Here is a 17,751-nt window from a genome sequence, read left to right as displayed (position 1 = left end):
TGACCAAAAACTGATTTGTAATCCTTTTGGTAGTTGTCCCTTGTCAAAGTGGTCCCTGGTCAAAAAAAGGCTGGGAACCACTGTTCTGGAGGGTGCTCTATGGCTGTCTCGAACTCTCATAATTTCAGTGTAGCACGTTGGATTATGCACTGTATTCTAGATTATTCAGGATGTCCTTTGCAATCCTTTAGTGAGTTTCCTTGTTATCCACCCAGTGGAAAATGAGGTTGCCAGGCTGAATATGAGAGCTTTTGGAGTTTTCAGAATCATCAGTAAAATTTTGTCAGATGATATTGCGACTTGTCTCTCCCTTTGCATCCTTATCAACCTTTTAGCTAATGCAGCCTTTTCAAATATGACTTGTTATGTGCTGTTTGGGGCTGTAGGAATGGCAATGGGGAAGCATTGCGCTCCTTTTTCTGTAAGTCAGGCATGGGCAAACTTGGGCCCTCCAGGTGTTTGGACTACAACTTTCACAATTCCTAACAGCCTGCCCATGCCTGCTGTAGCTGGCTGCAGGTTTTGCAGGGGGTGCATCTTGTATTCAATTTCTCAACCGTTTTGGAAAATTCAATGAATGTCTTTATAAATAAATACATAAAAAACTATTTAAAAAGGAAAATTAAATGAAGTTTATGCTTTAACCCCACTCTCTATTTGTGCCTTTTGATGTTTGTTCTCACTTATTTTGCTTACCAGTGGAACCCATGTTTTGATGGGGTTTTTATGTTTGGAGCTGCCAGTCTGGAGCCAAAGGATTCACTAGCAACATCTACGCTTTTCTTATGTTGACACAGAAGTATATCTTCTCTACCCATTTATCATCCTTTAGTATGTTTATCCCATTTCTGTATCCTTGATAATCATGAATCATTTCTCACTTCCCCACACCTCCCATTCCGTTTTTCATCCACCACTTTTTGTCAATGGACCACAAATTGCAGGGGTTTGACAAGGCTAAAAGAAAAGATTTCACATCCTCACTAAATAATTCTTCAGAAGGAATTCTCATTGAATTAAATATCGTAAACCAATTGTGTTCATGTTTATGGAATGGCAAAATTGCAGTATATCAGTGACTATCTAACAGCGTCCGTTGTATGGTTGGCAACTTTGTCATCTTAAAGTTTCCACATTTTGAGAACATTACTTTAATATTACTCACAATTCAACTTTTTAAAATGACATTTGATAGAAAGGGGCTGGGGAGGTTGGTATGCAATTACACAAAGTGATGTTAAACGTTAATAGGTGTGTTGTACAGACAGAGTCAGTTCAGGAAACAAAGTCCCTGACTGGGACCACCTTCCACGTGGAAATCGATGTCCTCACTGTAGAAGAACATGTGGGTCAAGAATAGGGGTCTATACTTGTTGGTCCCTCTCGATGGATTGTCACCTCGCCGTGGTGAGGGGGCTTGCGTGTTCCGATGAACCTGTGGGCACAACCACTGGAGTGATGCACTCCCAGGAGTGGCCGCAGGGGAGGATCCAGACCAAGCACAATCCGAAGACCCAAAGACCTCAACGGCGGAGCAGGCGGAGGATAACATGGTACATGTTACAACAGCTGTGAAGGCGGAAGAAGGCTGCAACAGACTGAGAAGCCACTGTTGTTGTGTTAACCACACCACTGCTGGAACCTGTCAGGACCCTGGCTGCAGAACACCAATAACCTTACACAGAGGCCAGTCTCTATCTAATATCTTTATTAAAGAAATATATAAAATCAATAAAAACAAGTGAAGAATAAAGTTCAGAAGCAGACCTTTCAGATGAGGTCAAATATAGTCCAGAAATGTATTGTCCAATATAAGATATTAGAGTTCAAAGTTTTAATCCACTTGACCGAAACACACACTTTGCCAAGCAATAGTGTGGGGAAATAACAGAGTCTTTAAAGTCCAATGAAGCTTGACAACAAGGCTGGAAATAAACTTGATTCTTGACTTGATCCGAGACTTAAAACGAGGCAAACATGAAGCATGAAACAAAGTCCGTGGCAAAACCGTGAGACAAGGCAAAGGCTTGAAGCTTGATCCGGGAAGCAAGGAACTGGGATTACGAAGTCCACACACGATCCCTCTCCTCAAGCTGATCAATTGACTCCGCAAAGTATTCGTGCGCCAAACACTTATATTGGGTCTCGTTTTCCCGCCAACAGAACTCTTTCCCTAGAGAACGAGAAGCGAAACCCAACTCTGTCCAGATGCATGACTCCTTAGAATTTCCCAAGGGAAGCAGACCTAATCAGCCATTTGTTTGGCAGCGATTCTCAGGCTTCTGCGATTAGCCTCCCTGACTCCCCTATCTTTAGTATAATTTTCCCTCCTGGAAAACGGGGGGGAGCTCTGCCCAAGGCCTGTTTGACTGAATTCTTGAGGGCAAACGTCAACATCCTGCAGGTGAAGAGGCTCCGGCTCTTGCTGAACCGGCGAAAATCCCATGTTTTCCTCTTCGTCTGCCACAATAGTACTAGGAACAGGACTACAAGGCCCATGAGTCATCACAGAACCTCACTCTGTGAAGACTGTGTGTTGACTGGCTGTGCACCGACCTCCACACATTAAAAAAAATCACACACAGGCGTCTTCCAATAAAAATAAAAACAAACCTACAAAAGCCCCATGGCGATCAGCGAGTGGCGACGGGGGCAGGACTGTGAAATCTGGAAGCCCCTAGTCACAGACTGGCACATGGGCAGTGGATATGGACTCAGTCGTTCTACCTCAAGGACCAAGGCAGTTGAGTAGTCCGGCAGCTGTATCCATGACTGAGCAGCCCTTTTTAGGATCCGCTCTGCTCACCCCACACGGGGAAGGGGCTAGAAAAGGTGCCCTAAACATAGTCTGCCTCTCCTACCCTGACTGGACTGCCGCGTCCAGAGGGGTCACCACTCTGCGGCCAAAAAAGAAAAATGAACTTTGGAACATGGAACGTACGGCCATTGTTAGATAACACTGACAGCGAACGCCCAAACGCAGGACTGCTATCATTGCAAGGGAGCTGGGACGCTTTAAGATCGACATAGCAGCCCTTCAGGAGATCCGGAGAGCAGGAGAGGGACAGCTGAAGGAAGAAAAGGGAGGCTACACCTTCTTCTGGAAGGGACTGCCTGAAGAAGAGCGAAGAAACGACCTGGTGAAGCACCTGACTGAAGCACCCACTGGCATCAACGAACGACTCTCAACCCTCCAAATTAACCTTGCCCCAAACCAACAGGCAACCATCATATGCGCCTATGCACCAACTCTAGATGCTGACGAAGACATCAAGGAAAATTTTTACTGTCAGCTGGACACCATCCTATCGGAGATACCTAAGGAGGACAAAATCATCCTCCTGGGGGACCTTAATGCAAGAGTCGGAAGGGACTCTGACCTGTGGCCAGGGATAATAGGAAAAGACGGGGTCGGGAACAGCAACTCGAATGGCATCTTGCTTCTCACCAAATGCGGAGAGCACAACCTTGTCATCACCAACACGCTCTTCCGCCAGAAAAACAAGCTCAGGACATCATGGAAGCACCCCCGGTCAAAGCATTGGAACCTCTTGGACTATGTTATCGCACGTGCCAGAGACCGCCGCGATGTGCTTCTCACAAGAGCCATGACAGGTGCTGATGACTGCTGGACAGACCACAGGTTAATCCGATCCACGATGGCTATCAAGATCGTCCCCAAACGCAGACTCCAAGGAAGAAAAACAAGGCGCAAAATGAACACCCAAGCCCTTCAGGAGCCCTCCAAACGAGCCCTTCTCCAAACAACACTCAAAGATCATCTACCCACAGAACACCCCGAAAATGTTGAGGAACATTGGAACAAACTGAAGACCTCCATCATCACAGCCTGCGAAGAAACCATTGGATACCAAACTAAGAAACATCAAGACTGGTTTGATGATAACGACAGAGATCCAACAGCTAATTGATAACAAAAGGAAAGCCTTCCAAACATGGCAGAGAGACACCAACTGTGCTGCCAAGAAAAAGATCTATGCCAGTGCAAAAGCTGAGGTCCAACAGGCAACCATCTGGTCCAAGGACCAGAGAACTCAAGAACATCTGGTGGACAAAGAAGGCTGAAGAAATCCAACACCTTGCAGATACCCATGACGCTCAGAGATTTTTCAAAGCCACAAATATCATTTATGGACCAAGAAACCATGGCATACAGCCCCTATGCTCATCAGATGGAACCAAAATTCTGAAGGACAAAACATCAATTGCACTACCTTGGAAAGAGCACTACCAGAACCTGCTGAATCGCAGCTCCAATGTGGCCGAAGAGACCCTCTCATAAATCCCGCAAAAACAAACCAGGGATGAGCTTGCAGCACTGCCTAGTTTGGAAGAAGTCAGCAATGCCATCAGCCAACAAAAAAACAACAAAGCCAGCGGACCTGATGGGATTCCTGCTGAAATCTTCAAAGAGGGTGGACCCGAGCTGATACAACAACTCCACCAGCTCATTGAAAAAGTGTGGATGACCGAGAAAATCCCAGCAGGATGCCACCATCATCACCCTTTCCAAGAAAGGGGACAGAACAGACTGCGGGAACTATCGTGGTATCTCCCTTCTAACCTCCGCCGGGAAAATCCTTGCAAGAATCCTTGCAAACCGCCTTCTCCCTGTCTCAGAAGACACCCTCCCAGAATCCCAGAATGGCTTCCGCCCCTCCAGAGGAACAGTGGACATGAACTTCACTGCTCGACAGCTCCAAGAAAAATGCAGGGAACAAAACAAACCTTTGTACATGGCATTCATTGACCTTGCAAAGGCATTCAACACAGTGAATCGCAGCGCTCTCTGGACCATCCTCCAAAAATTCGGGTGCCCTGACAAATTTGTGAACATCCTGCGGCTCCTCCATGATGACATGATGGCAACAGTCTTGGACAGCAACGGCTCCCAAAGTGACCCATTTAAGGTGGAATCAGGTGTCAAGCAGGGATGTGTTATTGCCCCTACCTTATTCTCCATCTTCATCGCTATGATACTTCACCTTGTTGATGGGAAACTTCCCACCAGAGTGGAAATCATCTATCGGACAGATGGCAAGCTATTTAACCTCAGCAGACTGAAAGCCAAAACCAAGGTCACCGCAACATCTGTTATAGAACTCCAATATGTCAATGACAACGTAGTCTGTGCGAATTCAAAAGAAGACCTACAAGCCACTCTAAACACCTTTGCAGAAGCATACGAGAAGCTCGGCCTCTCACTGAACATCGAGAAAACCAAAGTGCTCTTCCAACAGGCACCAGCTAATCCCTCTGCAATGCCAGGATTACAGCTTAACGGTGTCACATTAGATAATGTTGACCATTTCCGCTACCTTGGCAGCCACCTCTCCACAAAAGTCAACATTGACACTGAAATACAACACCGCCTGAGCTCTGCGAGAGCAGCATTTTTCCGTATGAAGCAGAGAGTGTTTGATGACCGGGACATCCGTAGAGAGACCAAGGTGCTTGTTTACAAAGCCATTGTCCTCCCAACCCTGCTCTACGCCTGCGAAACGTGGACTGTCTACAGACGTCACACCAAACTCCTGGAGTGTTTCCATCAGCGTTGCCTCGGGAAAATCCTGCAAATTTCTTGGGAAGACAGGCGGACAAATGTCAGCGTGCTGGAAGAAGCAAAGACCACCAGCATTGAAGCGATGCTCCTACGCCATCAACTCCGCTGGACTGGCCACGTTGTCCGAATGCCCGATCACCGTCTCCCAAAGCAGCTCCTCTACTCCGAACTCAAGAATGGGAAACGGAATGTTGGTGGGCAGGAAAAGAGATTTAAAGATGGGCTCAAAGCCAACCTTAAAAACTGTGGCATAGACACTGAGAACTGGGAAGCCCTGGCCCTTGAGCGCTCTAATTGGAGGTCAGCTGTGACCAGCAGTGCTGCGGAGTTCGAAGAGGCATGAACAGAGGGCTTAAGGGAGAAACATGCCAAGAGGAAGGAGCGTCAAGCTAACCCCGACCGGGACCGCCTTCCACCTGGAAACCGATGTTCTCACTGCGGGAGAATATGCGGGTCAAGAATAGGTCTCTTCAGCCACTTAAGAACCCACCCCCAAGACACCAAGGATGGAAGACAATCGTCCTCGAGCTACGAGGGATCGCCTAAGATACTTGTTGGCCCCATTTTAGGAGGCAACCCCTGGCAGGGAGACCAGGGAGAAGCCTGTTGGCAGAAACCCAGGCAAGTGATCCGCCTGAGCTGCCCATTTTGAGTGAGTCCCTGCTTTGGTGAGCAAATAGATTAGGCCCAACTGAAATTAGCCAGCAAGCAAGGAGAGAAGGTGATTTTCAGCCAAGGAAAATGTTATTATCTGCAGGTAAGATGTTAGCTAGTGATACATTCATAAAGTAGATAGCATACAGAATACAGTTTCAGAGCCCTTTTTATACATAGCCTGCAGCCAAGCCTTGAATTCTGACCAGTCACAGAGAGGGGCTTGGCTCACTGGCCAGCATGGGCTGGGACAAGGGATGATTAAGCATTGATGAATGGGGCTCCTTTTACTGAACAGGAAAAATAACAAAGTGATTGAGGGCATTTTCTGGCCCTACCCAGGAATGCTATTGTCTTATTAGATGTACATGACATGGCCCATTAATAGGGCTGGGCTGGTGATTCCAGGCCCCAGAGAAACAAAACATAATATATTAATACAATTATGCAAAATGACAGAGGTTGGGGTTTGGCTGTAGTCATGCAGATTCCTTCTGATGCGAGAAGTCCTGTTCATCAAAGGCGCAGGGTGGTGAAACTGGTTCTTCCCCAAGGATAGGGAGAGGTGATTTCCCCACCTGAATGGAAGTATTGTGTTGCAATGTCCAGGTAAAGTCCAAAAGTAACCCTGAATATACATGACAGGAAATATTTGCAGTAACCAATGTTCATGAATGGCTAAAAGAAAACTTGAAATATCCTTCCTTTAGCTCTCAAAATATTAGTTATGCTTAATGAGATATTGGTCAGATTATTATTTTCCCCAAAAGCCATTGCTTTTTAACTTAGTGTTTCTATAACAAAGATTCATGCCCACTCTGATGTAAAACAAATGATCTTCCCTTTACCCCATTTCTTCCGTATAGGTTGACAATTAAAAAAGAAGGCTTGTGTTTCAACTGCAGATCTTTACACACTCTAGTAGAATAGTAGAGTTGAAAGAGACCTCATGGGCTGTCCAGTCCAAACCCCTGCCAAGAAGCAAGAAATCGCATTCAAAGCACCCCCGACAGATGGAAAACAGATAGTTTTCCTCTGCCTTGAGTTGCTTAATGACAAACAAGGTGTGATTTCCGACTGAAGCTCTTTTCACACTGAGCATTTAAATGGCTCCTCTCCTGTGTGAGTTGCCTGATGACTAATAAGGACGTGCTTGTGACTGAAGCTCTTTTCACACTGATATCCTTTAACAGGCTTTACTCCTGTGTGAGTTGCTTGATGACTAATAAGGGTGTGCTTGTGACTGAAGCCCTTTTCACATTGCAAGCATTTAAATGGTTACTCTCCCTTGTGAGTTGCCTGATGGCAAACAAGGTTTGAGTTTCGACTGAAGCTCTTTCCACACTGCAAGCATTTAAATGGCTTCTCTCCTGTGTGAGTGGCCTGATGACGAATAAGATTTACCTTTTGACTGAAGCTCTTTTCACACTGCAAGCACTGAAATGGTTTCACTCCTGTGTGAGTTGCCTGGTGACGTATAAGACTGCTTTTTTCACTGAAGCAATTTTCACACTGCAAACATTGAAAGGGCTTGTCTCCTGTGTGAATTGCCTGATGACGAATAAGGACGTGCTTGTGACTGAAGCTTTTTTCACACTGCAAGCATTTGAATGGCTTCACTCCTTTGTGAATTTCCTGATGACTAATAAGGTTTCCCTTTAGACTGAAGCTCTTTTCACACTTAAAGCATTGAAATGGCTTCTCTCCTGTGTGAGTTGCCTGATGACTAATAAGAATGTTCTTGCGCCTAAAGCACTTTTTACACTGCAAGCATTGAAATGGCTTCACTCCTTTGTGAATTTCCTGATGACTAATAAGGTTTCCCTTTAGACTGAAGCTCTTTTCACACTGAAAGCATTGAAATGGCTTCTCTCCTGTGTGAGTTGCCTGATGAGTAATAAGGTGCTGCTTTTGACTGAAGCCCTTTTTACACTGCAAGCATTTAAATGGTTTCTCTCCTGTGTGAGATGCCTTATGACGAATAAGGTATGATTTCCGACTGAAGCTCTTTTCACACTGCAAGCATTTGAATGGTTTCTCTCCTGTGTGAGTGGCCTGATGACGAATAAGGCTTCCCTTTAGACTGAAGCTCTTTTCACACTGCAGGCATTCAAATGGCTTCTCTACTGTGTGAGTTGTTTGATGACTAATAAGGTCGTGCTTGTGACTGAAACTCTTTCCACACTGCAAGCATTTAAATGGCTTCTCCCCTGTGTGAGTTGCCTGATGAATAATAAGGACATTCTTGTGACTGAAGCTCTTTCCACATTGCAAGCATTTGCACAGCCTTTCTCTTTTGTGAGTTGCCTGATGAATAAGGCGTTTCTTTTGATTGAAGCTCTTTTTACACTGCAACCATTTCAATGGCCTTTCTCCTGTGTGAATGGTGTTGAAAAGCAAAGCTTATATTAAAGTTTAAAAATATAAAAATTACAAAATGCATTTAGTTGAGACAGCCCTTTCCCACAGAAAGTAAAAACCCTTCATCTGCCTGATGCCACAAAAATAGGTGAACTTAACCTCATGGCATCAGGCAGAAGAACAAACATCCAAATTCAGATTAGAAGCCAGAATAAAGTCGCCATTTTAAAAAGGACTGACTGAAGCTGCACAGGTTTGGTGTTTGACCTTCTCTCTTTTTTGTCACTCCTTATTTTCACTCCCTGAAGGGTCTAGTTAACAACTTGGGCCACTCACAAAAGTCTTTTGGATTTGGCTTTATTACTCAGACCTTTACAGCTCCAAGAAAAAAGAGCTAATGGCGATTTTGACTAACACCCCTCCTTTCCTTCCAATCTCACTCCACGCCTACAACATCCTTATCATTTTTTCCCCACGAGAAAAGTTAGTCCATTCATCTGCTCTCAAACTTCTCCACTGACACCCCTGGCTGACTCCGAGCTCTCATGGAGAGGCTTTGACTTCCCGAACAGCAGAAATCAGCTCCTGACACTTACATGATTAAATGTTATTTCTCCCATTTTAACCCCTGATTTTTTTTTTTGTAAAAAGCACTCCCTAATTTTTTATATTGTTAGTTTCACAAGCCTGGATTTGAATGTATTGTATGTATTTGTGTATGAAAAAAATCTATTTATACATAAATCAAGGTGTGTATGTATGGACTGCAAAGACTCCTAAATGGCTTGAAAGAACTGGATCAAACTTGGTACATAAACCCTTCATGGACCAAGACAAAATACTGGCTACATCTTTTTAACAAGGCCACTCCTCTTGGGACTTTGGCCCCAAAGACAAAAATAAGTGTCTATACAGAGGGAGAAATGGGTTGCATGAACGTTGATTCACTTCTCTTCAATGCCTGGCATGTTCAGCCCTGCTCTCTCCTGGAGGCTGCACACAGCGTGAACTGGAGGAAATACTCCTAGAGAGTTGAGGGGGTCAAACTGAGGTCATCCTACTTTGAACATAAACACGAGATCCTGCATCTCAATGGAAAACATAATAATGTTCTACAAAGTGGAAGGCAGTAGTTCTCATTATCATCAACGATGGTACCTTTCCGGGTTGCCTTGCTGGGAGATTCCTGTTCAATCCCTTGCCCATTGCCTGTGGGATCCCCCATCATCTGTTTTGTCCCCTATGCAATTAACACATATACGGGAGAACTCATTCAGAGTTTTGGAGTGTGGTGCCATCTATCTACAGGTGACACCAAGCTCTACTCCTCCTTTCCAACTAAACCAATGTCTCCCACCAGTAATGGGATGGAGAACTTAATCCAGAGAAGATAAGAGGTTCTATTGGTGTGTCATAAGGCAGATAAGGAAATAGGGATTCAGCCTGTGCCGTATGGGGTTACATTAGTTTGGGGGTTCTGGAGTAGGCACTACACCGAGGTAACCCAGTACCTTGGAATAATAGATCATGCTCACCGGAAGAGTCGAGCGCAATCAAGAACAAGTTAAGAGGACACCCAGAGATGATGAGTGAGGAAAAACACAGCCGAGAATCTCGGGGGTGACTCCCTCTTCACAGGCCAGGTCAAGCAGTCGGGAGAGGAAAGGAAGAAGAGGAACATGCTGCACGTGTGGCCAGGAGGGGTATAGAGCCGTGAATTGTTGGAGGGGACTTTCCAAGGCTAGAGGAACCATGCCCCAGCAACAGAAGACTTTCCCTCCTTCCAAGGTGGCCAAAAAAAGCGTCAACAGCGATTGAGACAGCTCTGGGCCCCGGTCGAATGTCAGCTGGAAGAGGGGAGCTAGACATGGAAGATGATGGAGAATGGCCGCAGGGAAACGTCACGCTCTGCTTCAAATGCTCAACAGCAGATTGCAGTATCCCAGGGCAAAAAGTCAGTGAGCTTTAACTGCGATACCGTTTGGGTGATGGTGGAACTGCAAAAGATGGGCAGAGATGGGCCAAAGGGTAAGAACAGAAGCCGATCTAGACTGTGGGTGCACCAGATGTCTGATTGTCCCAACTCTAGCAAATCAGTTGGGAATAGAAGCCCAACCTTTAAAAACATGTGGCTTTTGCTCAGTTAGATGCTCCAATGCAAATGGAATAAAGGTAGTAGAAAAGACTAATTTTCTAGAGATGAAGATCATCTCCCCATCAAGAGACTTTGCAATTTGTAATCTCACCCATGGCTGCCATGGCTCCACTGGCTACCCATCTGTTTTTAGAACTTGTAAACGGATTTGGTTAGCTACAAGCATAATGGAGCTTTACCCAGAGATGACACAATCCCCAGATTCTCCTCCATGATTTGCTGGTGCAAGGCTTTTTGGCTCGGATCCAAGAGGGCCCACTCCTCCTCTGAGAAATCCACAGACACATCTTCAAAAGTCACCTGAAAGGGAAAAAATGTTATCTGCAAGGAGAAAATGCCAACTAAGTCAGAAAAAACAGGCAATTTGTGATTAATGTCTTTGATTATGTCATTTATTGAAAACATCTTGCATTGAAGGAATGTAGAAAAGAGAGGTTCATTTAGAGGCAGGGCAATAGTCAAGGAACCAAGAGACCTGGCTTCCCCTCCCCTCCCCTCCCGGGATCCTGCTGCCTACCCGATCTGGTCCTGCAGAATCTCTTCTTAGGAAAGAATTGTGAAAAGTTGTGCTACTATCACTTGGCCATGTTTCACTGCCTGTGAAAGAGAGGAAAGACATTGGGGAGGGTGAGACCGGTCCCTTTTCCAGGCTGCCCCACAGTTCCTTCCCTCCGAAGCCTGCCACTCTCCCCTTGCCCGGGTGACGCTTTTTTACACTCCCTCCTTGTTTCCAGGTCTTTAATGTGGACTATTCTGTTTTCCAGGGGGGTTGCGATCTATTCCCAGGAAACGTAGAGGGTGACTCTATTCGTTTCTATATTTGTGCCAATGTAGCCAAGAGCACATTCACCACCATAAACATCCAGACAGAAGCAAAGGAATTAAGTAACTTTGAAAGTTGCTTAACTTAAAGTTATTAACTTTGGTGAATGCCTCCCTCCGGGAAGGCAAGTTTCCAATGAGCCTAAAAACGGCTGTGATCAAACCGCTGTTGAAGAAGCCATTACTGGACCCCACTCAATTCGGTAACTTTCGGCCCATTTCCAACTCCCCTTTCTGGACAAGGACGTGGAACGTGTGGTTGCCTCACAACTACAGGCATTCTTGGAGGACACTGATTTTCTAGATCTGGTACCGAGACAGCCTTGGTCACCTTAGTCGATGATCTCCGCCGGGAGCTGGACAGGGGGAGTGAGTCCCTGCTGGTTCTGTTGGACCTCACAGCGGCCTTCGATACCGATGACCACGGTATCCTTCTGAGACGCCTTGCGGAGATGGACCTTGGAGGTACTGCTTTGCAGTGGCTCCACTCATTCCTGGAGGGTCGGTCCCAGATGGTGCCATTGGGGGACTCCTGCTCAGCCCCACAACCATTGTCTTGTGGGGTCCCGCAGGGCTCTGTACTGTCCCCCATGTTGTTTAATATCTACATGAAGCCGCTAGGAGAGATCATCAGGAGTTTCGGGGTCCGGTGTCATCTGTATGCAGATGATGTCCAACTCTGTCACTCCTTTCCACCTGTCACTAAGGAGGCTGTCCAGGTCCTGAACCGGTGCTTGGCCGCTGTGTCGGACTGGATGAGGGCCAACAAATTGAAATTGAATCCAGACAAGACAGAGGCCCTCCTGGTCAGCCAGGTCTTGGCGGTGCCTAGGGGAGCCTTCGCACAGCTAAAACTTGTGCGGCAGCTCCACCCGTACCTTGAGAAGCTGGACTTGGCCATGGTGGTCCACACTCTTGTTACATCCTGATTAGACTACTGCAACACACTCTACGTGGGGCTGCCTTTGAAGACTGTTCGGAAGCTTCAATTTTTTTCAGTTCACACAGCTCAGACATTTCAGGTCTACTCAAGAGGAGGTGAGCAAGCAAGACGGACCACTGGCCATCCCTTACCAACTGTGATAGATTTGCCTTCTCCAATCTGGGCAACGCACATGGTGTCTGAAGGAGACTCCTCCACCTGGTTGATCCCATCTGTACAAGAGTCCTGCACCTGAACAAGAATCACAGATCACAAAGAAAAATAAAGATTAGAAAAGGAGGGAGGGCTCTCTTTCTGCAATCGTTTCCAGACCGCTTGGGACTAAGTGTGATGTCACAGAGACCTTCAGGTCATGACCCTGTATTCGTTGCGGACCAGAGCGATGAGGATATAGGGTTTATGCCGACTCAGCAAGAGTCCGCTTCCTTCCAGATGCTCCCTGTTGACAATTCAAGCCCAGAGCTCATTAAGAAAGCCCTTGAAGCCGAGCCTGTTCCCAGCGTTTCCCCTCCTTTTCTACGGAGGATGTTTTGGGAATCAAGTCGCTCTGAGAAGGATAGCTTGAGGAGAAGCGCGAGATTAGCTGCCAGAGAGAATGTTGATTAACCCGTTTCCCTTGAGAGTTTCCAGGGAGGCTCGCATCTGGTGAAGATGTTGTCTTTAGCCTGTTTGTGCCCCTGGGAAAAGTGTTGGACACCTGTTTTGAAGGGAGATTTGAAGTCCCTTAAAAGTTCTGCGCGCTGGCCAGCCAGCGCGGTGTCAACATGTCAGTTGGAGTGTTAACATCGCCTCTAGTCCTTGTGGCATTTTACTCGTGTGTAGACTGGGCGCAACGCCTCGCCTTCGAGTCAAGTCCGGATCACGTTTGGATCCTCTACTTCCAGCCTTGCCTTGTCTTGTTTCCTTGCCTTGCCTTGAATTTCTTGCCTTTGGACTGGTTTCCTTGGAACTCTTGCTTAAGATCTGGATTATTCCCCACTCAAACTGCTTGGAAGTTTGAGTGTGTTTCGGTTAACTGGATTTTCATCTTAAAACTCTAATATTGGACATTGGACTTTATAATACTAGACTATATTTGACCTTTCCCAGAAGGTCTATTGATGGACTATATATTCTGCTTATTTTTGTTTTATTTCTTCAATTCTTTAATAAAGATATTAGATTGTTTATTGGCTTTGGTGTCTGGTTTCCAGTGCTCACGCAGCCTAGAGTATCACACTAAGACTGGTTTTCTTCATTCTCTTTCCTTGATTTAGGTCCCTGTTGCGCTATCTCTACCTGTGAATAACATACACATGACTGGAATTACCAATATGTTCCCTTTAATCTTCAAAGTTTGCCATCCTATAACTTCAGCTCATTATACAACCTTAGGGAATGGAGAGGACTGCCCCCTCCTCTCCATGAGAGCCCTCGGGGATTCAAAGGGGGCAGTCATGGCACTCCACGTCTCTTTTCCAGGGTCCTCCTTTCCTAATGTTTCTCTGAACTCATTCCAACTTGTTTCTATTATTCTTAAATCCTTCAAAACAATTATTCTTGGTTCCTTGAAACTACAAGATGAACCTCTCTCTTACCTGGGGCTTCTCCTGCTTCCTCTCCTCTGCCCGACTCAGGAGGAATCCTTCAGCCAAAGCCATGGCCTGGGAACTGGTCTCTGCCCCACATTCCCTCACCCAGTGCTCCATCTCCGCAGGAAGGACGGCCAGGAACTGCTCCAGGAGCACCAGGTCCAGCATCTCCGCCTTGGAGTGTCGCTCTGGCTTCAGCCACAGGCGGCAGAGAGAGTGGAGGCGGCTGCAAACCTCCCGGGGCCCCAAGGCCTCCTCATAGCGGAAATGCTGGACGTGCTGGCCCTGAAGGACTGGATGGAGCGGACTGCTCTCCCGGTCTTTCTTCCAAGAGTCCTCCCAGAATGCTTTATTGTTCTCTTCCTCAATAGTAGAAAAACATACTTCTAACTGGGAGGCAGCTGGCTCTTGCCCTTCCATCTTGGTTCTGCGCTTCTAGGCTGCCTTCAGTCTGGATGAAGATACATCCACCTCTTCTCTCAGATGACATTCAGAGTGAGAGGACTGGGAGAACTGGTGGGGCCTGCAAACCAAAGATGAACGAGCTCATGTGAATACTCTCAAGGGATAACGTTTTGTCATGAATCTTGAATTAAGGACCAAGGACCCGGGGCTAGTTTTCTCATGCAACATATTCACATACCCATCGCCAAGGCACTACACTTGGAAGGCTGGACAATGGGGGAATCGCCTAAGTAAGTAAGGAGTGACGTTACGAGTTAGTAGGTGTGATTTACAGACAGACTCAGTTCAGGGAACTGAGTACATGGAGGGGTGGGTATAATAATAATAATAATTTTATTTTTAAACCCGCCCCATCTCCCCAAGGGGACTCGGGGCGGCTTACATGGCGCCAAGCCCAGGCAAAACAGACAATATAAAACACAACAATAAAACAAATTGTAATGAAGTATGAATTTTTGGTTTACAGATGTTATGTTTAATTGTGTGTTTGTGTTTTAAAAGGGTAAGTATTACAGTTATTGCTTCTCTGCACTCAGAGGCTGGTTGCCATGGAGAAGTAGGCGGAGCCAACTGCCGGTTTGATGAAGAAGTGCAGAGTTTAAAAAAGGGTTTTCAGTCTGTGCTCTGATGAGGCACAGGAAAGATTGATCCTAGGTTGAGGGGATCAAGGGAGACTCAATTGGTCATTTTGAGTTGGTTTAAAATAAGTTTGGGGACTTATTTTATGTAGTCTGTGTCCTAGTAAGGAACAGAGAATCTGTGATCGTATATCACAGGGGTGACTACGGTTTAAAAGTGGCAGAGGATGAAGTTCTGACTACTTTAAGTTAAAGAAGTGACACTTTAGGGAGTTTGACTCATCTTATTCTAGTATTGTAACTGTTAATGAAAGGGCCTCCAAGTGAGAAACAACAATTGTAACCACTAAGCTCTGTGCCTGAATAAACTTGTTATTGTTCCTCCAACATCTAAGTCTCTATCACATATATATTATAAACTAAGTTATGCTACCATCTAAATAATAATAATAAGAAAAACAGTCTCCTCTCTGAGTCTTTGGTAGCTGCATCTTTGCAAATTAGTGGCAGCGGTGGGATAAAACGTGGGGCTGCCTTTGAAGACTGTTCAGAAGCTTCAATTAGTCCAACGGGAGGCTGCCAGGTTAATAACTGGAGCGGCGTACAGGGAGCGTACCACTCCTCTGTTATGCCAGCTCCACTGGCTGCCGATTAGCTTCCGAGCACAATTCAAGGTGCTGGCTTTAGCCTATAAAGCTCTAAACGGTTCTGGCCCAGCTTATCTGTCCAAACATGTCTCCCACTATGACCCACCTCGAAGCTTAAGATCGTCAGGTGAGGCCCTGCTCGCAGTCCCATCAGCCTCACAGGTGCGGCTGGCGGGGACGAGAGACAGGGCCTTTTCAGTAGTGGCTCCCCGTCTATGGAACGCCTTCCCCATTGAAGTCAGGCAGGCTCCCTCCCTCCTGTCTTTCCGAAAGAGAACAAAAACATGGTTATGGGACCAGGCATTTGAGCATGAGTAGCAGCAAAAATGAGATATGAATATGTGACCTACTGACAGACCCCACCTGGACATTGAAAGTGCCTTAAATGTATATTTAAATGTATAATTATGTATATTTTTAATGTATATTCTTAATTTTATTGTAATTTTTAATCTTGATGGATTTTTAAATTTGATGAAAACTGTTTTTGATGTGTATGCTTATTTTGTAAGCCACCCTGAGTCCCCTGATGGGTGAGAAGGGCGGGGTAGAAGAAATGTAATAAATAATAATTAAATAAATAACCTAAAAGAACCTTAGACGTTATTTAGTCCCTTACAATTTGGTGGCAGTCGTTATTAGTCCTCCTTTATACAAATCAATCAACAATAAAGCAAGCCATAAAACAAACAAGATCATACAAAACAAACATGCTTGATAAAATCCTGGGTTGGCTCCTAAAAAGAACTGGGCCATAAAAGTGCTAGTAGTATCAGATACAGTCGGGGAGAGGATGATACAAAACCATTATCCTATTAAAGTGTTGGGGAAGACATAAACAAAGGAGACTATGGCCGGCTAAAGGAATAAAGGTATGGAAATAATACAAAAGAAAGCTACAGTCTGGGAGTAAAATTATGAATGTTATGAAAGAACATTACAGTATATACTTTTGAAAACCTAATTGTTTCCATGCATGTTGAAGTCATACTACATCAGTGCAGGAATTGGAGAGCATTTCTAAGGCTCTTTTTGCACAGCCATATAATCCAAATTATCAAAGCAGACAACCCATATGCTTTGAACTGGGTTAAATGAGTCTGCAGTTCCATATAATCCAGTCCAAAGCAGATAATCTAGATTTTATATGGAGTCCTCGTGGACAACAAGTTAAACATGAGCCAAGTGTCCAGAGGAGGGCAACTCAAATGATCAAGGGTCTGGAGAACAAGTCCTATGAGGAGCGGCTTAAAGAGCGTTTAGATCAGGCCTGGGTCAACTTGGGCCCTCCCTCCCTCCAGGTGTTTTGGACTCCAACTACCGGCTGTTAGGAATTGTGGGAGTTGGAGTCCAAAACACCTGGAGGGAGGGCCCAAGTTGGCCCAGGCCTGCTATAGAACAATACCGTCTCCTAGCAACCAATATGCTTCAGAGAGTGGCACCTTCTTCCTCGCGAAGCCCGCTCTGACTGGACGACTCTGAGGAAGAGGACTGGCGGGGCTTCAGTCACGTGACGGGAAGCGGAAGTCCTGCTGAGGAAGCCACTTCCAAAGGGGACCCCCAGAAACATCCCTTCTCCCGTGAGAACCCCGGAGGCGAATAGGATGAGAAGGACGGGTGAGGCTGGCAGGGGAAGGGAAGGGTGAGAGGACGACTCTAATGGCCACCCCAATGCTAATTCTGTCTCGCTAATTATAACACTCACACCTCTCCACAAAGGATTCCCCCAGGCAGGACGCAGCCAGGCTTTGAAGCTGCAAGGCTATTAAATGCTAATCATGTGATTAATTGCAACATTCACACTTGCCTCCAACAGGCAAGAGTTCTTTCTCCCACCCTGGACTTTCCACAGATATATCAACCCCACTTGCCTAGTTTCCAACAGACCTCACAACCTCTGAGGATGCCTGCCATAGATGTGGGCGAAACGTCAGGAGAGAATGCTTCTGGACAATGGCTCTACGTCCTAGA

At 45.9% G+C, this 17,751-nt stretch overlaps 1 protein-coding gene across 4 annotated transcripts; it reads right to left on the bottom strand.

The window, feature by feature from the left end:
- Window positions 1–1,691: 1,691 nt before the first annotated feature.
- On the bottom strand, window positions 1,692–17,315 carry LOC100551961 (gastrula zinc finger protein XlCGF57.1). Of its 4 annotated transcripts, XM_062973445.1 has the most exons (7): window positions 17,223–17,305; window positions 15,887–16,042; window positions 14,097–14,613; window positions 12,651–12,750; window positions 11,272–11,351; window positions 10,934–11,054; window positions 1,692–8,613 (listed from the first exon to the last, which is right to left on the bottom strand). In XM_062973445.1, exons 3-7 carry the CDS (start codon window positions 14,508–14,510, stop codon window positions 7,517–7,519), a joined length of 1,812 nt encoding a protein of 603 aa, XP_062829515.1. In that variant the 5' UTR covers window positions 14,511–14,613; window positions 15,887–16,042; window positions 17,223–17,305; the 3' UTR covers window positions 1,692–7,516. The 4 variants fall into 4 exon arrangements, 3 of the variants coding, with proteins under 3 accessions (XP_062829515.1, XP_062829514.1, XP_062829516.1); XM_062973444.1 differs by lacking the exon at window positions 15,887–16,042 and having other exon boundaries at window positions 17,223–17,315; XM_062973446.1 differs by lacking the exons at window positions 15,887–16,042; window positions 17,223–17,305 and adding an exon at window positions 14,734–15,178.
- Between the last annotated feature and the right edge of the window lie 436 nt (window positions 17,316–17,751).

Source organism: Anolis carolinensis, chromosome 2 (assembly GCF_035594765.1).
Source record: "Anolis carolinensis isolate JA03-04 chromosome 2, rAnoCar3.1.pri, whole genome shotgun sequence".
Taxonomy (NCBI): domain Eukaryota; kingdom Metazoa; phylum Chordata; class Lepidosauria; order Squamata; family Dactyloidae; genus Anolis; species Anolis carolinensis.
Note: the sequence above shows the minus strand (reverse complement) of the source record. Positions and strands in the feature narration are given on the sequence as shown.